The sequence below is a fragment of the Armigeres subalbatus genome, chromosome 2 (assembly GCF_024139115.2).
Source record: "Armigeres subalbatus isolate Guangzhou_Male chromosome 2, GZ_Asu_2, whole genome shotgun sequence".
NCBI lineage: Eukaryota > Metazoa > Arthropoda > Insecta > Diptera > Culicidae > Armigeres > Armigeres subalbatus.
In genome coordinates, this window is record NC_085140.1 from 191,228,971 (window position 1) to 191,255,627 (window position 26,657).

At 40.9% G+C, this 26,657-nt stretch overlaps 2 protein-coding genes across 8 annotated transcripts in view; both read left to right on the forward strand.

Annotated features, from left to right (window-relative positions):
• LOC134211410 (spectrin alpha chain) overlaps positions 1-16,043 on the forward strand; it is a 30,803-nt gene extending 14,760 nt beyond the window's left edge. Inside the window, exons 2-9 of one of the 4 annotated variants that reach the window (XM_062688227.1) lie at positions 138-214; positions 322-4,352; positions 4,715-4,756; positions 10,978-12,901; positions 12,970-13,573; positions 13,679-13,708; positions 14,325-14,925; positions 15,356-16,043. In XM_062688227.1, coding sequence (XP_062544211.1) covers positions 366-4,352; positions 4,715-4,756; positions 10,978-12,901; positions 12,970-13,573; positions 13,679-13,708; positions 14,325-14,925; positions 15,356-15,484 — 7,317 coding nt within the window. In that variant the 5' untranslated portion in view covers positions 138-214; positions 322-365 and the 3' untranslated portion in view covers positions 15,485-16,043. The remainder of the gene's footprint in view (positions 1-137; positions 215-321; positions 4,353-4,714; positions 4,757-10,977; positions 12,902-12,969; positions 13,574-13,678; positions 13,709-14,324; positions 14,926-15,355) is intronic. The other 3 variants (XM_062688228.1, XM_062688229.1, XM_062688230.1) reach the window with 3 other exon arrangements.
• Positions 16,044-21,474: 5,431 nt separating this feature from the next.
• The window catches only part of LOC134211421 (peroxisomal targeting signal 2 receptor), a 358,938-nt gene continuing 353,755 nt past the window's right edge, over positions 21,475-26,657 (forward strand). For all 4 annotated transcript variants that reach the window (XM_062688256.1, XM_062688254.1, XM_062688258.1 and 1 more), the window contains exon 1: positions 21,475-21,822. The gene's annotated coding sequence lies outside the window, so the exon portion shown is untranslated. The remainder of the gene's footprint in view (positions 21,823-26,657) is intronic.

Here is a 26,657-nt window from a genome sequence, read left to right on the forward strand (position 1 = left end):
GCATGTCGTGTTGCGTTTCTAATTTATTGAATTCGTCTCACTGTGCAGATTGAGGTTGTTTGTATGCGATTTATCGCCTTCGCTATTACCCTTTTTTTACGAATTCGCTTTCTTACGAATCACTTTACATTTTGCAGGAGAAATACAAATACGCAGGAAAATTGGACGCGAACGCACTGATAGCACAGCAGAACCAAACGATTATTTATTAGAGGTGAGTCTGTTTGCCTTGAAGCTGATAACAACAACCACATCCGTCGGTGTACAATCGGGGGATGAGATCATCATTCGGTACGATTCAAATACCGTTTTTCATTTCAGGCTAAACGCGTGAATTAAAGTCGACTGTCGAAAACATCTAAACCATGGAGCAATTTACCCCCAAGGAGGTAAAAATCCTCGAAAGTGCCGAGGATATTCAGGAGCGCCGTGAGCAGGTGCTCAACCGGTACAATGAGTTCAAGGTGGAAACGCGCCACAAGCGCGAAAAGTTGGAAGACTCGCGCCGCTTCCAGTACTTCAAGCGCGACTCGGATGAGTTGGAGAGCTGGATCCATGAGAAGCTGCAGGCCGCTTCGGAGGAAAGCTACCGCGATCCAACCAACCTGCAGGCCAAGATCCAGAAGCATCAGGCATTTGAGGCTGAGGTTTCGGCCCACAGCAATGCGATCGTGGTGCTGGACAACACCGGTCAGGAGATGATCAACCAGCATCACTTTGCTTCGGACACCATCCAGCGCCGATTGGATGAGCTGCACCGCTTGTGGGAACTGCTGCTGTCCCGGTTGGCCGAAAAGGGAATGAAGCTGCAGCAGGCTTTGGTCCTGGTGCAATTTTTGCGCCATTGCGAGGAGGTCATGTTCTGGATCAAGGACAAGGAAGCCTTCGTTACGGCCGATGAGTTCGGTCAAGATCTGGAGCATGTCGAAGTTCTGCAGCGCAAATTTGACGAGTTTCAGAAGGATATGGCTTCCCAAGAGTATCGCGTTACCGAAGTCAACGAGCTGGCTGATAAGCTCCTATCCAATGGACATCCTGAGCGTGATACCATCACCCGTAAGAAGGAGGAACTTAACGAGGCTTGGCAACGCCTGAAGCAGTTGGCTATTTTGCGCCAGGAAAAACTATTCGGCGCCCATGAAATTCAACGTTTCAATCGCGATGCTGACGAAACCGTCGCTTGGATTGCCGAGAAGGACGTTGTCCTGTCATCGGATGACTACGGTCGTGACTTGGCCAGCGTTCAAGCTTTACAACGCAAGCACGAAGGCGTCGAACGTGATCTTGCCGCACTGGAAGATAAGGTTGCTACTTTGGGAGCTGAAGCCGGACGTTTATGCAGCATCCACGCCGATCATAGCGACCAAATTCGTGAGAAGCAAGCGGAAATTGCCGCTTACTGGCAATCTTTGACTGCCAAGGCTAAGGAACGCAAGCAAAAGCTGGATGAATCCTACTTCTTGCACCGTTTCTTGGCCGACTTCCGTGACTTGGTTTCATGGATCAATGGAATGAAAGCGATCATCTCGGCCGACGAATTGGCCAAGGACGTAGCTGGTGCTGAGGCACTGCTTGAACGCCACCAGGAACACAAGGGGGAGATCGATGCGCGCGGAGATAGCTTCAAGGTCACCACCGAAGCTGGTCGTCAGCTGCTGGAACGCGAACATTACGCAGCTGCCGAAGTCCAAGAAAAGTTAGCTGCTCTTGAGAGCGATAAGAGCTCCCTACTCGCCCTCTGGGAAGAACGTCGCATTCTGTACGAGCAGTGTATGGATCTCCAGCTGTTCTATCGTGACACCGAACAAGCAGACACTTGGATGGCCAAACAGGAAGCTTTCCTGGCCAATGAAGATTTGGGAGATTCGCTGGATTCGGTTGAGGCACTCATCAAGAAACATGAGGACTTTGAGAAGAGTTTGGCAGCACAAGAGGAGAAAATTAAAGCTTTGGATGTCTTTGCCACCAAGTTGATCGATGGTCAGCATTACGCTGCCGATGATGTGGCTCAACGTCGTTCAATGTTGCTTGCTCGCCGTGCAGCTCTTCTGGAGAAGTCCTCGGTACGTCGCCAACTGTTGGAGGACTCTAGCGGTTTGCAGCAATTTGAACGTGACTGCGATGAGACCAAGGGATGGATCAGCGAAAAACTCAAGTTTGCCACGGATGACAGCTATCTGGACCCCACTAATCTGAACGGTAAGGTGCAAAAACATACCAACTTCGAACATGAACTAACGGCTAATAAGAGTCGCATCGAAGACATCACTACTAACGGGCAGAATTTGGTGGAGAAGGGTCACTACGGTGCGGATCAGATTAACTCTCGCATGCAAGAAATTGTCACTCTGTGGGAGTCCCTTGTTCAGGCATCCGATAAGAAGGGCTGTAAATTGCAGGAAGCGTCTCAGCAGCAACAGTTCAATCGTACGGTTGAGGATATTGAGCTTTGGCTTAGCGAAGTTGAAGGCCAGCTGATGTCCGAAGACTATGGCAAGGATCTAACCAGTGTGCAGAATCTGCAGAAGAAGCACGCCTTGCTCGAAGCAGACGTTATGGCCCATCAAGATCGCATTGAGGGAATCAAAGTGGCAGCAAACAAGTTTGTTGAAAGTGGACATTTCGATGCAGACAACATTCGAAACAAGGAATCTGCGCTCTCTAAGCGTTACGGTGCGCTGGCTACCCCAATGGCTGAGCGCAAGCAACGTCTGTTGGATTCTCTGCAAGTGCAGCAACTTTTCCGTGACTTGGAGGATGAAGCTGCATGGATCCGGGAAAAGGAGCCAGTGGCTGCTTCTACCAATCGTGGTCGCGATTTGATCGGTGTCCAAAACTTGATCAAGAAGCATCAAGCCGTGTTAGCTGAGATCAACAATCATGAGAACCGTGTTGCTGGCGTCATTGCGAACGGTGAGCAGATGTTGACCGAGCAGCCTTTCGCCACCGAGGACATTAAGTTGCGTTTGGATGCTGTCAAGGATCAATGGAATTCGTTGAAAGAGAAGGCTAACCAGCGAAAGCAAGATCTGGAGGATTCGTTGCAAGCTCACCAATACTTTGCTGATGCTAATGAAGCTGAGTCGTGGATGCGTGAGAAGGAACCGATTGTGTCGAACCAGGACTATGGAAAGGACGAGGATTCGTCGGAAGCTCTGTTGAAGAAACACGAAGCCTTGGTCTCTGATTTGGAAGCTTTTGGCAATACAATCCAAGCTTTGCAAGAACAAGCCAAGAACTGTCGCCAGCAGGAAACGCCAGTCGTTGATATTACTGGAAAGGAATGCGTTATGGCTTTGTATGACTATACTGAGAAATCTCCTCGTGAAGTCTCTATGAAGAAGGGAGATGTGCTTACTCTCCTGAATTCGAACAACAAGGATTGGTGGAAGGTGGAGGTCAACGATCGGCAAGGATTTGTCCCAGCAGCCTATATTAAGAAGATCGATCCTGGTCTTAGTGCCAGCCAGCAAAATTTGGTTGATGGTCATTCGATCGCCAAGCGTCAGTCTCAAATCAACAGCCAGTACGATAACTTACTGGCCCTTGCTCGTGAGCGACAGAACAAGTTGAACGAGACCGTGAAGGCATACGTTCTGGTCCGCGAAGCTGCGGATTTGTCTGCTTGGATTCGCGACAAGGAAAGCCATGCTCAGATCAAGGATGTCGGCGAAGACCTAGAGGAAGTTGAGGTTATGCAGAAGAAGTTCGATGACTTTAACGATGACCTGAAAGCCAACGAAGTTCGTTTGGCTAAATTGAACGAAATTGCCGTTCAACTAACCTCGCTGGGACAGACCGAGGCTGCTTTGAAAATCAAGACGCAAATCCAAACCTTGAACGAAGAGTGGGCTACTTTGCAGACAATTACCCAGGAAAGAGCCAGCCAGCTTGGATCGGCCCACGAGGTTCAGCGATTCCACCGTGATGTAGATGAGACCAAGGATTGGATCGGTGAGAAGGACACTGCCTTGACGAATGATGACCTGGGCAAGGATCTTCGTGGCGTCCAAACGTTGCAACGTAAGCATGAGGGTTTGGAGCGTGATTTGGCAGCTCTCCGCGATAAGATCCGTCAGTTGGACGAAACGGCCAATCGGCTCATGCAATCCCACCCAGACACCGCCGAGCAGACCTACGCCAAGCAGAAGGAAATTAACGAGGAGTGGCAGCAGGTCGTTGCCAAGACCCAACAACGCAAGGAGAAACTGTTGGACTCGTACGATCTACAGCGGTTCCTGAGCGACTACCGCGATCTGATGGCCTGGATCAGCTCGATGATGGGCTTGGTTACTTCCGAGGAGTTGGCCAATGATGTGACCGGAGCCGAAGCACTGATCGAAAGACATCAGGTGAGTTTTCGTGGTTGCGTTGTTTGTGCAAGTATATTGTTATTCGAGTTTCAAGTTCAATTCGGAAGAAGACACTGTTAGAAGTTAAATGTTCCATTTGTGATGTCTTCCACATAGTTTTACTCATTTGCCAGTGTTTCCATTTAAATGTGTGTTCTACAAAATTTTATGTTCGAATCTCACACACATCTGTTTTGTTCAGTTAAATTTTTTAAATGTTTCAGATCTGTTATGTTTTATGTAGTTGAGTCTTTTCCTTAGGTAGATAATATTTACTGTTTTTCGTCCAGATATAGTTTATAATAAGACATATATTCCAGCAAATCATCTTTTTCTAAATTCTAAATTTCAATTTTCCGTAGAATCATCGTGCTGAAATTGATTTTCGTTACGGTATCCCGCAGGTATACGTTCGAGTAAAGATTAAGCTCTAAATTTACTTCATTAAACTTTAATACTTAGTTGTTATTAACAAAAGAGACTAGAAAAATGTCAACCATAGCTTATGTTTCGACCCTTTGTTACCTAATCCTTGTTTGACTGTTGTTAATGTTTTGTAACAATTGGCCGCCAAAATTGCAGTATTTTTGTGTTGCAAAATTTAGTTTTTCTATACATGAATTTGGTATTTGCTAAAAAATTTAACCTATATATAACGTAGATCGTTCGATCATTTGTATTTAACACAAACGATAGCAAAACCTTTACTCGTCCACTTACTTTCAATAGCTTTGCCATTTTCCTTAACATATGGATTCACATCACACTCTCACAAACATTATACCTATTACGCGTTTTTCCATCACCAATATCGATGTATTTAAATGTTTGTCAATTGTGAAGTAAATATGGTAACGACAGGTATTCCTGACTATAGCCGGAAATACCAGCCGTTTCCCTAAATGTTATTCACTCGGGTTCTTGTTTACAGGAGAACGATATTTTTGAACGAATGCGATTCGTTCGAACAGTTTCTCCATTTGATTTTGCTGGCTTAAACGGGACTGCGCATCAACTTGCAATCAAATGAGTGTTCGAACGTAAACAAGAATGAGGGTGATTGTCTGTTAATTAATATCGAGTTTAATTAGATTCTGCGTGAAGTTACCACATTTTACAGGGTGTCTACTACCTGGAAAAACCTGGAAAACCTGAAATTATCAGGGAATTTCTCCCCACCTGGAAAAAACCTGGAATTATCAGGGAATTCCTGACATAATCAGGGAAATTGCAATACCCGGTGATCATGAGTGAAATTCTCTCAAAAGATGAAAAAATCCTTACAAATATTTGAATAAATATACCAATCAAATCTATTAAAAATGTAGTGTACATTAATGGATCGTTGTTCCCAAAAAAACGCTTTGCCATCTTCAAAAGAATTCCTTGAGAATTTCCGAAGCTATTTTTGGTGAAATCTTGGAATTTATTCTGGAAGTCAATTAGGAATATCCGGAGGATTTTTCAAAGAAATCACCTGAAGGGATTTTTGAAAAAAAGTGTAAGTGATTTGTGGAGATTTGATGCTAAAGGAAAGAATAGCCGAAGGGATTTTTCAAAGGAGTTTATAAAGGTATTCTCGACGAATTTCCAAAGAAGTTTTAAAAGCAAAATATCCGGAAAAACTCCTCCAGGTGTTTTCTAAAGTTTTCCTCAAGATATTTCTGCAAGAGTTCTTAAAAAATTCCAAGGAATTTCAAAAGAATATCCGAAGCATAAGTAATAGAACGTAATAGAACGCTAGTGGCGCTTAATAAGCTTAATAACCTACTCATATTACGATTAGATTATTTATCGTAATAAATATCGTGTTAAAGTGGAGAAAGAAAATTGAACGCATGGGGATGGCATCAGGTTGTTGTTTATCATGCAATTTTATGATCATAAATGGCGTTTTCTGAATAGGCCATAAATTGATCGCTTGACACTCATAGTACCGGTACCTTGGCTGCTAGGTTTAAACAAACTAGGGGAAATGTTCCGATCTCCATCTCACTGTACATATATCCATCTCATCGCTAAACAAAGAAATATGGCACCAAATTCGTCGCTTCTTTTTGTCAACATGCGTGCTCACTGCTGAAAAAAATCACAAAAATAATAAACAAACCAAATACCTTTCCATTGCTTTGTTTTTGATGGGGTGGAAATAGGAGCTATGAGATGAAGTGGCGAACCGCTCCCCTAGATGTTGGTCACAAACTAGAACAAACTAGATATTGGTCACGCGAACAAGAGCAACAATAGTAATCTCGGGTGTACCCCGTGTCAGGTATAAGGACGTTAGGCATGAGTACGTTAGGCATAAAGGATGTTAAGCATAAAATGTCCAAAAACAGCTCAAGACATAAAAAAGGTAGTATTACGCCTAACGTCATGGACCCAGAAATTTCATATTTTTGCATCAACAAATTTCCTGAAGGAGTTTTCGCAAGAAGTTCTGAAGGAATTCCTGAGGAAATTCCCAAACATTTTTCCCGAACAATTCCGGAACCATTCCTTGAGATGTTTTAAAAAGTTTTTGCAAAGATCAAGTTTTTTTCAAACAAAATCCTAGAGGAAGTTCTAAGGAAATTCTGAAGCAATTCTCAAAGTTCCCTCTTTGAAGGAATTTCTGTAATCATTTCCGGAGGATTTTCCGATGGAATCTATGGAGAAATTTTCAAAAGAATCCTGGAGGAATTTCTTATGCGATTCCTGAAGGAATTTTTGATTGAATGGCTGAAGTAATATCTGGGAGAACTTGCGAAGAAATTCCTGGGAGAATTTATTAAGTAATTTACGACATTGTTTTTGTGAGGCAACCAAAAAATTCTTTTTAGATTTTTTTTCGCAATACATACTTACTTGTTTGAATCTATTTTTGTGCTGCTAAAATCAATATATTATGGCAAGTTTGTTTTTACCTGGAAATTAATGTAAAACACCTGGAAAAAACCTGGAAAAATCAGGGAATTTTGTTTTTGCAGATGAGTAGACACCCTGTTTTACCATCATATGGAAATGCTAATGTAATTTTTCAAACATAGATGTACATTAGTATGATAGAAAGAATTATAGCGATTGTAGAAAGCAAACATAAACCAATTGACCTGATGCTGTTGTCATAAAGATGGCAGAACTCGTCGATTGGCAATCTAACGTAAAGCTAAAATGCGTAGATGGGGTTTCATAAAAATAATAATTGGCGCATGCCCAGCATTACTACTGAAGAAAGATGGGAAAATTGAGAATAACGAATATGCTGGAAAAATCTAAAGAATTTTACATATAATAGACTGAAAAATCCATTAGTACTACGATAATTTTCGAAACCTAACTAACCTTTAATCGCCAATAGAAACCTTTCCCCAACGCGAACAAGTCGAAACACCTTGATATGATTCTTTCCTTCTGTTTAAATGAAAAGCTTGGTAGAAGAAAGGTCATGCGATTTATATCATCAAAAAATTGTTCTCCAATCGCTTAACCCTTATTTCCGTCCACAACGTTAATAACTCTTGATAACTCTTGATAATGGCTTGATTGTTTGTACATCGGTTATATTGCACTCGAGTAATGAACGTTGCTTACGGGAATAGGGGTGCTGCCCAAATGGTTCTCTACCCTACATCTGGGTTTCAAAAAAGATATTAGGTACCATTTCCATATCATGATTAAGCGAGTTTGTGCTATTGAGTATGCGGTTGACCGACATTTCGCGGTAAAACATTCCGTGGATAACCATTTTGCGGTAATCTGCTTCGCGGTGTACCGTTATTTAGACTCAGCTTCCCACCTTGTTTAACTTTATTGGGGTGACATCTTCTTCTTCTTCTTCTTCGTTGGCATTACATCCCCCACTGGGACATTGCCGCCTCGCAGCTTAGTGTTCATTAAGCACTTCCACAGTTATTAACTGCGAGGTTTCTAAGCCAAGTTACCATTTCTGCATTCGTATATCATGAGGCTAACACGATGATACTTTTATGCCCAGGGAAATCGAGACAATTTCCAATCCGAAAATTGTCTAGACCGGCACCGGGAATCGAACCCAGCCACCCTCAGCATGGTCTTGCTTTGTAGCCGCGCATCTTACCGCACGGCTAAGGAGGGCCCGGGGTGACATATAATAATAAATTAGTTCGTCACCTCTCTGACCCTTTCCTGACAACCCTTCATTTCCTAATTTTGCCGCTGCTACGTTCATTACGTTTCTTTGTCAATTCCTTCCCTTCTTTATATCACGCCTTGTTCTATGTCATTTGAATCGACATACATATAGGTATCATTATTACTAGATGTGTGAACTCTGACATCAAGGTAAATAATCTTTATGAAGTAATAAAGCTCGTAATTTGAACATCGGGAGCATATTTTAAATTTAGACGGAAAAAACTAATGGCAATTTTTAGGTGATTCAGATTTTCCTTTTGCAGATTTTCCCCTTGCTCCCAAACGACCAGTTGTGTTACGGCCTAATGGGTTGTTCGGCCAAACAACTTTCGACCTTGTGGCCTTTGGCCGAAAACTTTCAGTCAGACGATTTTTCCCGTCAGAAATTCCACTGGCGTGAAAAATTGTAGAACAGCGGCGTGACAGATTTGAAACGGCAGCGTGCCGATGCAAAATATTGGCTGAGGGGTGATGCCAGAACTGTCGTTGCGGTGGCGCACCCAGTAAGGCAAAACGTGATGTTTTGCCTTCTCTTTGTAACGGGTAACTGTTATGCGGCAAAATTACACTTTTTTATTACGACTTTTTTCAAAGATTCCAATAGGAAGGAATCATATTTGAGCAAATGCTAAAACTAAAGTTATTTGGCATAGCTAAAATTAGTGGAAAACGAAAAACAAAAGTTTTTGTTTGTAAATCAATAGTAATTGATTGTTTTCAATAGTTTAACTATTTGTACTCAAAATTGATTATATTTGCAGTCGAATGGAACCATAAAGATGTGCCAAATATTGCCGTTTGTTGTTGAAACAATTCGATAAAGGTTAGAAGGTGCAAAATTTGATGGTGCTCTACAGACACCATGGGCGGGAGAGGGTTAAAATAGAGGCTTTAAAAATATGGGTTCTTTTGGAAAGTTGGCCTTCTTCTTCTTCTTCTTCGTTGGCATTACATCCCCCATTGGGACATTGCCGCCTCGCAGCTTAGTGTTCATTAAGCACTTCCACAGTTATTAACTGCGAGGTTTCTAAGCCAAGTTACCATTTCTGCATTCGTATATCATGAGGCTAACACGATGATACTTTTATGCCCAGGGAAGTCGAGACAATTTCCAATCCGAAAATTGTCTAGACCGGCACCGGGAATCGAACCCAGCCACCCTCAGCATGGTCTTGCTTTGTAGCCGCGCATCTTACCGCACGGCTAAGGATGGCCCCATAAGTTGGCCTTAAATGTCTCAAAGAATAGACTGAGACAATAAAATGAAATACAATTTCCGACAAGAAAGATCAATTTCCCGGAATAAGCCAAAATGTGATATTTTGCATTATTTTAATGTTCGCATTCGACCGGTATAAGGCTAAACCTGATGTTTGTCTTCTGTTTGCAATTGTGATATTTTGCAAGTCAACAATTTATAAAGAGGGGATCAAGCCAAGCCAGCTATTTAAACCACGAACAAGTTTTAGAGAATAATTGAAATGTGAAAAACTCAATTGATTATCTCACATTGATTTTGCACTCGTAAATAAATGCTATCAACTTCAGGTTTCTTTATTAATTTGTTATACCCAAGGGAGCTACCGATCATTTAGTAGTTTATAAATAACTCATTCCAGAAGCTGAATTTCAGAATGTGTTAGGTTTATGGTGGACTTTGAATGTGAAGGATTTTCTACAACTCTGCCTAAAGGTTTGTTGTTTGAATTCCACTAATAACGGAGTTATAGCGCTAGATGCAGTAACCTAAAGTAAATGATTGAAATATTGTTATCATTTAGTATAAGTTAGTGGAATTTAAACAAAGAATTATTAAGTAGAGTTGTAGAAAAACCTTCGCACTTGAAGTGCACCATACAACACATTTTGAAATTCAGCTTCTGGAATGAGTTATTGATAAGCTACTAAATGATCGAACCCAGATTACTAAATGATCGTTAACATCCTTGGTTATACCTAATTGCGAATCATATTCATTCATACTCACGCTAATTCTCTCAAACACTAATTGTTTTTTGACTAGCATTCAGCTTCTAAGTCATCCACCTTATAAATAGGGCTATTTTTTTCCAATAGTTAAACTGTTATTGAAATTGGGCGAAACCTAAAAAAATGGGGGTTCATAACATTGGTAACCTTTCGAAGTAATTCTCATTAGCGTAACTGATGCATACTCACAAAAACTTCCAAAATGCTTTTCGCTAATGTCATTTTAGTGTCGCTTCCCACGCTTCGTTGTCATACCTCTTATATCGTGTGGTGTTTTCCATTTACAAAACTCTCAACCAATTATCTTCCACATTTGATAACTATTGTGTGTTGTCCCATTTTTCATCCGTTGTGTGTCAGTTTACTCTCGTAGCTTTAAAATACCTTGCGCAATACTAATATTTTGCTTTGTCTCGTTTGGTGCATTGTTTGCCGTTCATCTTCGCACTATTCAAACAATCCGAACAAAACAAAAATCTAGGAACACCGTACTGAAGTGGATGCCCGAGCTGGAACATTCGCCGCATTCGACCAGTTTGGAGCGGAGCTGCTGCAGGCCAATCACTATGCATCTCCCGAAATCCAGGAGAAGATTGAAAACCTGGCCAAGGCCCGTGAGGACTTGGAACGGGCCTGGACTGCCCGCCGTCTACAACTGGACCAGAATCTGGATCTCCAGCTGTACCTGCGTGACTGTGAACAGGCTGAGAACTGGATGAGCGCACGTGAAGCTTTCTTGAATGCCGAAGAAGTCGACTCCAAGGGCGACAATGTGGAAGCATTGATTAAGAAGCACGAGGACTTTGACAAGGCCATTAACGGTCATGAGGAAAAGATTGCCGCCCTACAAGTGCTGGCTGACCAGCTGATTGCCCAGGAGCACTATGCCGGAAGGCTAATCGATGACAAGCGTGCCGAAGTTCTGGACCGCTGGCGTCACTTGAAGGAAGATTTGATCGAGAAGCGTTCTCGCTTGGGAGATGAGCAAACTCTGCAACAATTCTCACGCGATGCCGACGAAATTGAAAACTGGATCGCCGAGAAGTTGCAATTGGCAACGGAAGAAAGCTACAAGGACCCGGCCAACATCCAATCCAAGCATCAAAAGCACCAGGCATTCGAAGCTGAGTTGGCAGCCAACGCCGATCGTATTCAAAGCGTCCTGGCGATGGGCAGCAATTTGATCGACAAAAATCAATGCAGTGGATCGGAGGATGCCGTGCAGAAGCGTCTGACACAGATCGCTGATCAGTGGGAATACTTGACCCAAAAGACTACGGAGAAATCCCTGAAGCTTAAGGAAGCCAACAAGCAGCGTACATACATTGCTGCAGTTAAAGATCTTGACTTCTGGTTGGGTGAAGTGGAGAGCCTCCTTACCTCTGAAGATGCCGGAAAGGATTTGGCTTCCGTTCAGAATCTGATGAAAAAGCACCAGCTGGTAGAGGCTGACATCCATGCCCATGAAGATCGTATTAAGGATATGAACGCCCAAGCCGACTCATTGGTTGAAAGTGGCCAATTCGATAGTGCAGGAATTCAAGAGAAACGTCAATCGATCAACGAGCGCTACGAACGTATCTGCAACTTGGCTGCTCATCGCCAAGCTCGTTTGAATGAGGCCAACACCCTGCATCAATTCTTCCGTGACATTGCCGACGAGGAGTCTTGGATCAAAGAAAAGAAACTGTTGGTTGGTTCGGATGATTATGGACGTGACCTAACCGGTGTCCAGAATCTGAAAAAGAAGCATAAACGTTTGGAAGCTGAATTAGCTTCTCACGAGCCCGCCATTCAAGCCGTCCAGGAAGCCGGAGAAAAACTGATGGATGTTTCGAACTTGGGTGTTCCAGAAATCGAGCAACGTCTAAAGGCTCTGAATCAAGCCTGGGCGGAATTAAAGAGTTTGGCTGCTACTCGTGGTCAGAAATTGGATGAATCTCTGATTTATCAGCAGTTCTTGGCGAAGGTTGAGGAAGAAGAAGCCTGGATCACTGAGAAGCAACAACTGTTGTCCGTTGAAGATTATGGAGATTCGATGGCCGCTGTCCAAGGACTATTGAAGAAACATGACGCCTTCGAGACCGATTTTGCTGCCCATCGTGATCGCTGTGCAGATATTCATGATAATGGTCAGACTTTGGTGACCAACAACAACCATCATGCCGAGAGTATTTCGCAGCGTTGCACCCAGTTGGACAAGAAGTTAGAGAACTTGCAGGCCTTGGCCACTCGTCGCAAGAACGCTTTGTTGGACAATTTCGCTTACCTGCAGTTTATGTGGAAGGCCGACGTTGTTGAAAGCTGGATTGCCGATAAAGAGAATCACGTCAAGTCGGAGGAGTTTGGACGCGATTTGTCCACTGTTCAAACATTGTTAACCAAACAGGAGACATTCGATGCCGGTGAGTAGAATCTACTATCTTCCGTACAAGTAATCGAGCATTTTACTAAATATCTTCTCTCCAAATAGGTCTCTCTGCATTCGAACAGGAAGGAATTCATAACATCACTGCTCTGAAGGATCAGCTAATTAACGCCAACCACGCCCAGTCGGCTGCCATTCTGAAGCGCCACGAGGATGTGTTGACTCGCTGGCAAAAGTTGCGAGCTGATTCGGAAGCTCGCAAGTATCGTCTGCTAGCCATGCAGGAACAGTTCCGTCAGATCGAGGATCTCTATCTTACGTTCGCTAAGAAAGCTTCCGCCTTCAATTCATGGTTCGAAAATGCCGAGGAAGATCTAACTGATCCGGTGCGGTGCAACTCGATCGAAGAAATTAAGGCTCTGCGAGAAGCGCACGCCCAATTCCAGGCATCGCTGTCGTCGGCTCAATACGACTTCCAAGCATTGGCTGATTTGGATCGTAAGATCAAGAGCTTCAACGTTGGTCCCAATCCATACACTTGGTTCACCATGGAAGCTCTAGAGGATACGTGGCGTAATCTGCAGAAAATCATCGAAGAACGTGACGCCGAGCTTGCCAAAGAAGTCCACCGACAGGAAGAGAACGACAAGCTCCGTAAAGAGTTCGCTAAGCATGCCAACTTGTTCCATCAATGGCTTACCGAGACCAGGTGAGATGAATTTTATACTTATTCTGTCCTATTGAATATTTACTGATATTTTATACTTTTTTTTCCGGAAATTTTCTTTATCGTGAACATTTCTTGGGGCAATAGATACAGCATTTTGGGATGGGACAAAAATGGGTAATGTTGGGATGTTGTTTTAAATAATAAAGTTTTGAACGAAGCAGCTCCTAATCGCTGAATGCCATAATAAAAGCTGATATTGTGCAACTTTTTACCGTTGGTCAGATTCCCGAATGTCTGTTTCCTGAAATAGGAAAAGTGTGTACATAAGAAGAGCATAAAATATTGTGAAGGGAAATTGTAGTATATTATGAAAATATGGCGAAATAGAACAGATTGCTAGAAACAAAAAAATATAGCAATAAGAGGAATTGACCAAGTAATCCTCAAACAATTTTTCATACAAGAATATTTGGAAAATAAAGAAATGACTAATTACAAAAAGGATATTCGTGGAAACGACATTTCGGGAACAGAAGCGTATTCAAAAAATATAATAAGTTGCTAGTTTGCAATTTTTAATGATTGAGATTGAGCTTGATAATTAATAAATTGATGAAGCTGATTCAAAAATTAACTGACAAACTGCAAAAACTGCTGTATATAAATAATATTATGATAATTCGCAGCACAGACTAATTTTTAAAAGCTCTAACAAATTTTTGCACATTTTTTTATACAATGGAAATATGCTTTTTTTATTTTAATTATTTCTTTTATACTAATTTTACAGAACGTCGCTTATGGAAGGTTCCGGTTCATTAGAGGAGCAATTTGAAGCGCTTTGTCACAAAGCGAACGAAATTCGCGCCCGACGTGGCGACCTAAAGAAGATTGAAGAGCTGGGCGCCACACTGGAGGAGCATCTCATCCTGGATAATCGCTACACCGAACATTCTACCGTTGGCCTCGCTCAACAATGGGATCAGCTGGACCAACTTGCTATGCGTATGCAACACAACCTGAAACAACAAATCCAAGCCCGCAACCAATCCGGTGTTTCGGAAGATTCACTCAAAGAGTTCTCGATGATGTTCAAGCATTTCGACAAGGACAAGAGCGGCAAGCTGAACCACCAAGAATTCAAATCCTGTCTCCGTGCCCTGGGTTACGATCTACCGATGGTGGAAGAAGGCCAGCCCGACCCGGAGTTCGAAGAGATTCTGAACGTGGTCGACCCGAACCGAGACGGACAGGTTTCCCTGCAGGAATACATCGCCTTCATGATTTCCAAGGAAACGGAAAATGTTCAGAGTTTCGAGGAAATCGAGAATGCTTTCCGCGCAATCACCGCCTCCGATCGTCCATATGTCACCAAGGATGAACTCTATTCCGTAAGTATCTGCTGTAAACGTATTGATGATGTAATTGCGTAAATTTTAGGGTTATATTTTTAATGTGCTACGACTGACAAGAAATACGATGCTTGTTTCTTTCGTGATGCATAACAAAATTGGAATCTAGAAATTAGTAACAAAGAAAATGTATCTTAAAATATCAAAATGAATGATTGTATGTTTGGCGGCTTGTTTTACAAAGAGTCGTGTTTGATTTTGCATATGGTCGGGATTCTACCAAATCCTACCTAGCGCCAACAAAAAAAATACCCATTTTTGCTTTCGCTTAGCCGATTTAATTGATTACCGATTATATCGGATATCCCTCAACCTCATAACTGAGGATTTTTAACAATTTCCTCATGGCTCTTCAAAGCCAGTTTTGTAATGTGTGTAATCCAATACTCTTTTGTATCTTTCTTTATAGAATCTCACCAAGGACATGGCGGACTACTGCGTCCAAAGGATGAAACCTTTCAACGATCCGAAGACGGGACATCCCATCACCGGCGCCCTCGACTACGTGGAGTTCACGCGAACTTTATTCCAGAATTAAACCTGTTTAAAGCGATAACAACATATTCAATTTTCAGCTAATAAAAAAGTATGTTCGTACTCGTATTAACCGCGAAATCCAGTTGGCTTATTATATTGATTTTATTTTATCTTATAGAAATCACATGCTTATAGAAAGTATTTATGAAAGCACATTTACATTTACCAACACCGATCAATTTTAAATGCTTTTAGTGTTTTGAAACTCGAATATTGAAAACTGGAGTTTCTGCTCTACAGTGCTTCTCTCGCTTTGAAGTATAACGTTCTGATCAATTTCTAGATATGAAGAAATTGGCTTTGAATATTAAAACTTATCGAATTATAATATGACGATCGATCGACTAAAAACATATTGATAACAACAAAAACATTAAGTCAGAGTTCTTGCAAACAAAAGGCATTTAGATTGATGAGAAACATTTTGAATGGTACATAAGCGTTCCTTGTTACGGCTAACAATGTAGCAGCTTTTAATCATTACAGATATTTATTACCCATAGAATTGCCTTGGACAATTATTTATTCGAAAATAAAATATAAAATTCGCATGATTGGAACTGTTTGTTTTACTTTACCGATGAGTTTTCGTTTCATGACAAACGTTCTTTGTTATCACAAAACACATAAGTCAGTTCTGTGACTAATCATGGTCTCATATTCTTAAACATCAAATTTTAGCTGTCTACACACCAATCCTAGAAAAACCCTGATTGATCATTCTACCGGTGTTAGTGCCTTTCTCGAGCGATATAGAATGTAAGATGTATATAAGAAAAGTATGAAATAACACTGTTCGGTGGATAGGCTCTTTATTCATATCTAATTGAACTTTTGGGCCCTCCTTAGCTGTGCGGTAAGATGCGCGGCTACAAAGCAAGATCATGCTGAGGGTGGCTGGGTTCGATTCCCGATGCCGGTCTAGACAGTTTTTGAATTGGAAGTTGTCTCGACTTCCCTGGGTAGTGGGTTTACAAGTATCATCGTGTTAGCCTCATGATATACGAATGCAGAAATAGTAACTTGGCTTAGAAACATCGCAGTTAATAACTGTATAAGTGCTTAACGAACACAAGCTGCGAGGCGGGCAATGGAGAGATGCAGAACTTGTTATTAGTTATAATGCAAAATTAACATGTTGAAAATTTCTACTCCTTATGGCAGTAAGACCAAAATTATTTTTTAATCTTACTATTGGTAGTTTTACCCTACAGTGAACGTTCGCTCAAAAATAGTGGCTGTGTGTAGTGGCATTGACTTCTCAAAATCTAGAATCACCAACACTAATGCCACTGTGTAGGATGTATATACATGATATACACGGAGGAAACAGTTACGTCGAGACGAGAATGGGCTTGTTCGTAAATTTTCCATTTTCGTCAATACAGCAACCGGAAATCTGACGCACACTGCTACTCCATAAGGTTTGGCTCCTGATTTTCTCGGTACTTCCTACATAGCTGGTACCAAATAGATTTTCGTGAAAAGTTCCTGCTGTTGAGAAAACCAGCGTTAAAGGCTACCTTACACCTCGGGAAAACTTTTCGCCGGATTTTGGCCTCTGTGCATTTTAAATGGGGCCGGGATTTTGGGTTTCCGTGCCCAAATCTCGAAAACATCGCATATGCAAAAATGCATGGGGAAAATTTCGCGGACCAAATTCCCGAGGTGTGAGGCTACCTTAAAGGCTGCCACAGACAAACAGACATAACACTCGTGAAGTTCTCATCGTTCACTGATTTACTGATCAATTTAAATATTCATTAGTTGGCCAATCGAACACATCGGGTTTACTCAAGTTTGACGTTTGCTCACTACCGCCATCTGGTTCGTGATTTGCCCAACATAATGAAAACAACAGATGTCGTAAGTGTTTGTACGACGATGAATTTGATGAGTGAATGTTCAAAGAGTTATGTCTGTTTGTCTGTGAGGCTGCCTTACACCTTGGGAAAATTTTCCGCCGGATCTTAAGGCTGCCTCACACCTCGGGAAAATTTTCCAGCGGATTTTGAGCCCCGTGTATTTTAAATGGGGCCGGGATTTTGATTTTCCGTGTCCAAATTCCGAAAACATCGCATATGCAAAAAATGCATGGGGAAAAAATCCGCGAACAAAATTCCCGAGGTGTGAGGCTACCTTTAAGGCCGAAAACATCGCATAGGTAAAAACACATGGGGAAAAAATCCTCGGACCAAATTCCCGAGGTGTTTAGATGTCTTTCGCCATATAAACTTAAGGTCACTCCTGACGGAATCCAAGTTTCAAAGTGCTCGCGTTTTCGGGGGCAAACCACTCGATACGGAAGCAACGCACAACTGTCATTTTTATTGTTTCACGCATGCTGCGACGCAGCAAAACTAAATCAACAAAAATGACAGTTGTGCGCTGCCTCCGTATCGAATGGTGTGCCCCCGAAAATGCGAGCACTTTGAAACTTGGATTCCGTCAGAAGTGATATTTTAGTTACTAGATAAAGATTGTCGCTGTCGTCGCTGTTCGGAACATCTTTTGCTGGCGAGGATAGGGGAGCTAAATGTCAAAGAAGGAAAATCCATACGATTTGACAGCTTGGTACCCAACATGTTCCAGACAGCAGAACAAAGGGAACCGAAGCGACAATCTTTATCTAGTAACTAAAATATCTTTTGGAGTGACCTTAAGGCTGCCTTACACCTCGGGAAAATTTTCCGCCGGAATTTGGTCCCCGTGTATTTTAAAGGGGGCCGGATTTTGATTTTCCGTGTTCAAATCCCGAAAACATCGCATATGCAAAAATGCATGGGGAAAAAATCCGCGGATCAAATTCCCGAGGTGTAAGGCTACCTTTAAGGTAGCCTCACACCTCGGGAATTTGGATCGCGGATTTTTTCCCCATGTATTTTTGCATATGCGATGTTTTCGGGATTTGGGCACGGAAAATCAAAATCCCGGCTCCATATAAAATGCACGGGGACCAAAATCCGGTGGAAAATTTTCCTCTCAGAAATATAACAAATCCACGCTAGTATCTAAACAAATCTCTTCTCATATTTATAAAAGTTATACTTAGCGTTGTTTAAAAAGTAATCTACTCAAGATTACAATTTAATCTATTGGCGACATTTGCGAAAATATTCCCCCAGTGTATTGGCTGCTCAGAAAAGTCACATTTCTTGCCATTTTCGCTTCATTTTTGATCCCGAATTTGTTCCGACAGATCAACAGAATTTTCTAGAGAAACGGTGATATAGAAGACGAAAATTGAAGGTTGGTAATTTGAACTAATATTCCGATAATTATCTCTTATTGAATTTTGATTTCAGTACCGAATATCGTTCCGATCCCGTTTTCGATGGCTCTTAATCGGCTAGAAGAATTCTAGTATTTCAAAGACGGAACATCGCGCTTACCTTAGGCAAAAGGGTTACAGCACCGCGATCGATCCAAAGGACGAGGGTCCGGGATTTAAAGGTGGAAATCCGCATTCTCGAAGACGAATTGAATCGCAAAGCAAAAATGCCTATCTGTGGGCAGATTCAAACGGTGAAACGTTACTCCGAAGAGTTTTATCACGATGATCCCGAACCGCATGGACAATTATATGAGCAAAGGTCGAGCAGTAACAACTCTTTTGTGCGCAAACTACGACCGTCAAATAGAACCGGCATTGTGTCGAAATATGCCTCGCTCGGTAACTTTAACCAATGACGTAGTGGATCCCAGTGGAACATTTGGGAGCGCCGGACAAAAGGGAGATAGATAAGGTGAGTTCATTTTAAAACCTATCAATATCTATCTATCAACCATTTTTTTCTTACAGAAAATTGGAACTCACAGCATCGTCTACAGCAGCATACCACTCTCGAAAACCCCAGCTGGAACCCCCGACGGATTAGACTTTATGGACATTTCAAAAATTAGAATGTCATTCTGTTGCCAGAAAAACGGAGATTATGTCGCTTTAGATTCTTTGTTGCTTATTATTGCCTCAATTGCTTTTGTTATGCTAGAAGAACCGTGTGTTTCCTTGCTATTTGTTTATTTTTTTGTAAACATAATTCTGTAAGCAAAATTAATTATAACAATAAATACTGTTTTAATATCGTCGCTGTATACTATTCCCAAATAAATGAAAGTTATACTAACTGAGTATAACCAGCACATAAACGAAGCCGGGGTCAACCAGGCGAATAGCCTGTTAGAATGACTTTAAATCTATTTAGTATAGATTTTTCTCAGAGTGTAGCTTTACCGCTCACGGAAAACTGGATAGATTCATTTCCCGGCCTACCGATAACTACCGATTTTTCTACGATCAAGTTACCGATTTATCAGAAAATAATCTGGCCACCCTGACCCGAAACTTCAAAATAAAGTACACTCAAAAAAATACACACGCGACTATAAAGTGTTTCGCCCTTTAATTTGCCCTACTGGTCAAACATGTGAGATTCGAGTGAGAAACACTTTCAGCAACTCACCACGCAACATATTAGTTTCAACAGCAAAACACTTTCAGAACAAGTGTTGTTATACTTGATAACACAAGTTTTCCACATTGAATTTTAAATGGTATGATGTTAAAATCAAAAAGTATAGTTCTTTGTTTTAAACAGAGTAAGCTTTAAAAGTCAATGGTTTAGTTATTCAAATCCCATTATTTTATTCTTATTATTTTCGCGAGTAATATGAAAAACGATTTTGGGCAGAATAATCATATTTTTATTGTTTATCACTTAAAAGAATTCTACATATATTACGATACACAATTATTTATAAACTGTGGTTATCGACGTATATGGAGTGTGGGCTCGATTTCCGAAAAGGAAACTTTTGTTATCCGTTCTGTCCGTTGTCTCATGCTAGATATCCACTGGTCGAAGACGATGTTCCTATCGCAGCGTACTGTAAAGATATTTTAAATGTATGATTTATAAGGTGGTTATATTTCTAAGTGATTCAATCTACCTTACACACCAGCCTTGTTCCTCTACTCCATACAACGGTGAATATTGGGTCCTGATTAGCACCTGATTTTGTCCTGTAGAAAGAATAATAGTGATTAGCATTATATATTAACAAATATGCACAATAATTAATACATAAGGTTTCTTTAATATGTCATATTTAATTAATTTTTCTTACCTTTTGAATTTTTTTTTTTCCCTGAGAACGTGAATCTTCTTTACTTCCTTCAAGTTCTCCACTAACTGCCACAATTTGCGAGTTCAATTTTTTTCAAAGCAGAACATGGTTTAATAAAGTGTAAAGCACTTTAAAGCAATACAACAGAATTCTCTTTATTGCCAAATCCAAAACTATTGAATCGAAAGTGTTTTACACTTCGAAGTCACTGTTACTGACTAGTAGGGCAAAACCAAGTGTATTCCACTTTAATTAAATAACCAACACACTTGATATCGGTGAGTGACTGGTAATTGAGTTCTCAAGTGTTTTAGCTCTTGAACTCAAAGGGTGAAGAAGTTTGATCTGAAAGGATATCCTTTTCTAGAGGCCTGAATAAGAGAAACGCGGATAGGTATGTGCCGCCAATCGAACCGTCAAAAACCAGCAGCCAATCGAGCAGGAGACCTGTCAAGCAGCTAAAATGTTGGCTCAAACACTGAAAACGGCCAAATTCGATGAACAAAATTGAATGTATTTTACATTAGTTTGCAATAATATATGCAAGTCATTTATAGATTATTAAATGAAATTCCATTGTTTATTAGATTCTATTGTTATGTGATGTGGACACATTTAATAGCGGATTGTGAGATTTTATCTACATAAACCATTTCTTCCTTCTCATGTGTTGTTCTTCGATGAAGAAGATTGAATGCAGTGTTGGCAGAGTCATATTTTCTATCCGCGTTTCTCTTATTCAGGCCTCTATCCTTTTCGAATTGAACAGTGGACCTACTTTGACATCCAAGTGTACGAATTCTTGAATCGAGCGTTTCAATTATTTTCAGTGTAACGGTTTATTATTTTTTCGTTAGTCGTTGGTTCGCGTTCGTCCGGTCGGGTCGCGTCCTTCGCGTTGCATTCTTCAAAGATTCGAAAATTTATTATTCATTTTAAAAATCAATCTAAATTAATTTCATATTCAAAGTGCTTATATGTGCTATCGACGGCTTGATTCATTGCATGTTCAATGTCCTATTTTGTGTACTGTATGAGCGTCAAGATAAAATAGATTCGGTTGTGTGATGTTCGGTCTGTTTTATGATGGAAATAAGTGTTTTTAAAAGTGAGGATGTCGTTTGACGCTGTGTGCATGAAACTAAACTGTCTTCAAATGGGAAATGCTGAGAAACGTGTTTTACGTTTGAGGCTTCTGTCCGGAAGTACAAGGTAAAAGCTATTCTTTTGGATCCGGCGGTCCGTACACTCACACGGTGTCTACGGGCATATTTATTTAGAAAAAAATCAGTATCTGCGGATTCTGGAATAACCGCTACTATAAACTCTCCTACACTAAACCAAAACATCTGTCACCTACAACTGTACACCCAAAATAATCATCACGTCATAGCTACGTGAAAACGTGCGTAGATTTTTCCCACTGCACTTTTCACGTAACTTCCCTTATATGCATAACAGATAAAAATATATAATAAGAAAATGGTAGGGGAGGAGGTTCGGTTGTGGGCACCGTTCGGTTATGGGCGGGCACCCCTACGTATCTTTTGACAGATAACAGATGCTCACTCAGCGAACTGGACTATCGAAATTCATAGCTGGCGCCTTATGAACCTTCGACCGATTATCACCGACGAACCGACGTGTCACCCCATGGAAAATAATTCAAATTTGCTGCCCACGACGCCATGATGAAAAATCATCGAACACTTCCGCCACCTTCATAATGTCTCGCGAAGTTTTCATAGCTCAGCCACCAACCTACGTCTATTAACATTGCAGCGAAGTTGTGTCTTAGCTCATTTGACAGGAGCGATCGCCTGCAAAAGCGAATGACCGTTAAAAAGTGTGGGACAATCAGAGAGCGCCAGTGACACGTCGGTTCGTCGGTGCGATTATTCCACCAACAGTGCTTCTTATACGCAGTTACCTTCTCGAGTATTCAAGCGTCGATGGGCGTGTGGTCTACATACCGGCCTCCCGACCCCGACGTCCATGGTTCGAACCCAGTCTGTCGCACTTTGTTTTTTTTTAAATGAAAATCATCATTCATAAGGCAACATATTGAAATTCATACCGATTCCTTGTGGCAAATTTAAGGCGTTTGATTGAAAATCATACGTCCATTTTCCTCAGTGCTGTCATTCTGACATCCTTTATTATTAGTTTGCTATTGTAACAAGATGTTTTGTGCTCACCCGCATAATTAAAAACAACATGTTATATGGTCAGAATCATTATTACGATGTAAGATATAGCTTCACAGTTTACGTTGCGGTTATCGAATACTTTTCGACCGATTCAACCATAACTGCTCGACAACATCACTAAATGTCAACATATAACATGCTGTCTAAAATGTTCTTTATTTCCTGCTTTATATGTCAACATTTTATCATACTGTTGAGCGAAAATTTTGCACGCGAAAACAGATTTTTTATGGTGACTATAACTTAACAACCATTTCAACATATTGTTATTTGTCAAATAACCGTACCACAAACTGTTCAAACTTTATATGAGATTGTTCATTTACAGTTGTCAACAGTAAAGGATACTGTTGACGACCGCACGGGAAAATATCCATGTACAGTTTGTAATTATGCGGGCAATAACATCAGAGATGGTTGTAAAAGCGATTAAGAAACTGAAGTGTTCCTATTCCCCCGGACCGGATGGCTTACTCGCAGTTTTATTATGTCGCTGTATCGATGCTTTGGCCAGTCCGTTAAGTGAGATTTTCAATAAATCCTTCAAGCAAGCTAAGTCCCCTGACATTTGGAAGCAGTCGTACATGTGCCCAATTTTTAAAGATGGAGATCGCCGAAATGTTTCAAATTATCGTGGGATCACAAGCCTGTCTGCATCATCGAAGCTTTTTGAGATCATTGTGAGTGGCGCTATACTAGACTGTGCCAAAAATTATATCTCTTTTGATCAACATGGTTTTATGCCTGGCAGATCTGTGCCATCGAATCTGCTCATTTTTACTTCTAAATGTATTGCCAGCATGGAGATCAATGCACAAATGGATGTTATCTACACGGATTTGAAAGCAGCGTTTGACAAAATTGATCATGTTATTCTTCTCTGCAAGTTATCTCGCCTCGGTATCTCTCCACAACTAGTTTCATGGCTAAACTCATACCTTTCTGGAAGATCTCTACGATTGAAGTTAGAAAACAACGTGTCATCGGAGTTCTCGAACAAATCTGGAGTTCCCCAAGGAAGTACTTTAGGACCTTTGTTGTTTACGATATTTTTCAACGACATCGCACTTCTGTTGGGAACAGGTATCAAGTTGGTTTACGCAGATGACTTGAAACTGTACCTTCTTATAAGATCCATCGAAGATTGTTTTTGCTTACAAAGCCGCCTTCAACAGTTTGTAGAGTGGTGCCAGAATAACAAACTTGTCATCAACGTTGCGAAATGCCAAGTCATCACGTTTCATAGAATTTCGAATCCTGTTCGGTTTGATTATAACATTGGCGGTGAAACTCTAGCAAGGGTTACACAAGTGCATGACTTAGGCGTACTTTTGGATTCGAAGCTGGAGTTCAATCTACAACGCACAAAAATAATTTCGAAAGCCACCAGGCAACTTGGTTTCGTCATGAAAATAGCCAAAGACTTCAATGACCCACATTGTCTTAAAGCGCTGTATTGTTCACTCGTTCGTCCTATTCTCGAGAATGCATCAGTGGTTTGGTTTCCTCATCAAATTGCGTGGTGCCTTAGAATCGAACGTATTCAGAAGCGGTTTATTCGTGCAGCTCTGTGGAGTTTACCTTGGCGGGACCCAGCCAACTTACCTCCATATCCTGAGAGGTGCCAGTTACTAGGGTTGGACACGTTAGAACGCAGGAGAAAAATTCAGCAAGCATTGCTGGTTGCTAAGTTGATCAATGGAGAGATAGATGCCCCCGAACTGCTTTCAATGATAGCTTTCCGGATACCTAACAGAACATTGCGAAGTACTACCCTGCTCGTGCAAAGATTCCATAGAAACCTGTTTGGATTCAACGAACCGATATCCGCATGTGTCAGGACCTTCTCGTTAGGTGAGGACCTCTTTGAATGCGACTAGTCATCTAGCCGTTTGTCCGAAAGAATAAAAAGATCGAGCATACTTTAAGTTTTATGTAGTAGCCTCTAAGATGTTTTTACTGTTTGAATTATGTTTTTTGTAAGACTATTGTATAGTTTTAAAGTGATTATTGTTTACCCCACCCTTTCTGTCCATGTAGACTTTAAGATCCGATGGACATTATGCATAAATAAAATAAAATAAAAATATCAAACTGGATGGGGATCTCTACTTTGAACTAGGAGCAAATCATTTTTTTACAAAAGAAACAACACGAAAGTTTTTTTTTGCCTTTTTCAAATAATTCACTTCAAATACAGTAGCCGTGCGATAACTGCAAAATGTTTACTTTTCAGTTAACGAATGCCGTTCGATAATGGGTATGTTCAAATATTACGTAACACGAAAAACGTTGTTTTCAAGAACCCCCACCCCCTCGTAACAATCCATAAATATATTTAGAACCACCCCACCCCGATGCGTAACGTGTAACAAATGCTATTTTTTTAAAAAAGATCTTAATTTTGGTAGAATTTCATCCCCTTGGATACGTTACCTTGCCGCGGTGGGTGGGCTTACGCCATTAGCATTGATATGGCAACCAAAGACATCCTGTCGTGGTGGTATCACACTTTGACTATTTTTGTTTAAGGCCGCGTCATAATCTGGCATTGACGCACTGATCTTACGGATGTGATCCAACGGACGTCGAGTCTTGGAGCCTTGAATGGTAGTGCAGTCAGGCAGATCTCATCCATCAGTTAGAGTGAAATCAGGAGTGATTCAGTTTCATTCCAAATTTTCGACCACTATTCTAGTTTGAATCTGGAGTCAAATAGAACAAACTCGTTGGTTTCCCCAGCAGTGTTCTATTCATGTTTTTCAAATTTTCAATTAAATGTAATCATCATGTTGGCGCCAAGAAAGGCGCCGTAATTACAAAGTGGATTGATCCGTATAGATAAAATGACGCATTCATACACCAAAACAATTGGAAAATATTTGAATCTCGTGATTCAATCGTGGTTCAAATCTGCAGAAAATAGAACGGAGCGTTATACCAGTTTTATTTTTTTGACGTTTGACTGGTATAAAAAATGAATCTAGAACAGCTGCTGGGAAAATGAATGTTTCAGATTCATATTCAAACTGACAGCCCCGAACGATTTGAATCACTGCTAATTTTACCCTTATAAGAGTAAAATCAGCAGTGATTCAAATCGTTCGGGGCTGTCAGTTTGAATATGAATCTGAATCATGCACTTTCCCAGCAGTGGCTCAAGATTCATTTTTTATAACAGTCGAGATTCAAAAGCTTAAAACTGTTATACCACCACGACTGAATCACGAGATTCAAATATTTTTCAATTGTTTTGGTGCATGAATGCATCATTTTATGTACGGATCAATCCACTTTGCATTTACCGCGCCTTCCTCAACAGCAACATAATCATTTCATTTAATGGAAAAACAATCAAACATGAATAGAACACTGCTGGGGAAGCCTGTGAGTTTGTTCTATTTTGGCTCATATTCAAACTAGAATAGTATTCGAAAATTTGCAACCAAACTGAATCACTACTGATTTCACTCTAAGAGTGAACTGGGAAAGTGCTGGGAAAGTGCATGATTCAGATTCATATTCAAACTGACAGCCCCGAACGATTTGAATCACTGCTGATTTTACTCTAATGGTGGTAGATCTCTTTTCAGCAATACTTTTTGGAAGCGTTCCCTGATTATGATGAGTCGTAGCCGCGCTTAATTCTAGCTAGATAGGTACTTATTTTTATTGAGTGTGATCAATTTTATCGACGGTAATAGGGAATTGACTGTTGGATTCACTGAGTAGAAGTTTTATCAAAACTAGGAACGTGGCGCCTTTTTTTTGTTATGGCTCACTTTGAAGAACCATAATTAAAAATACCACAAATTATAACGATGGTATGCAAACAAT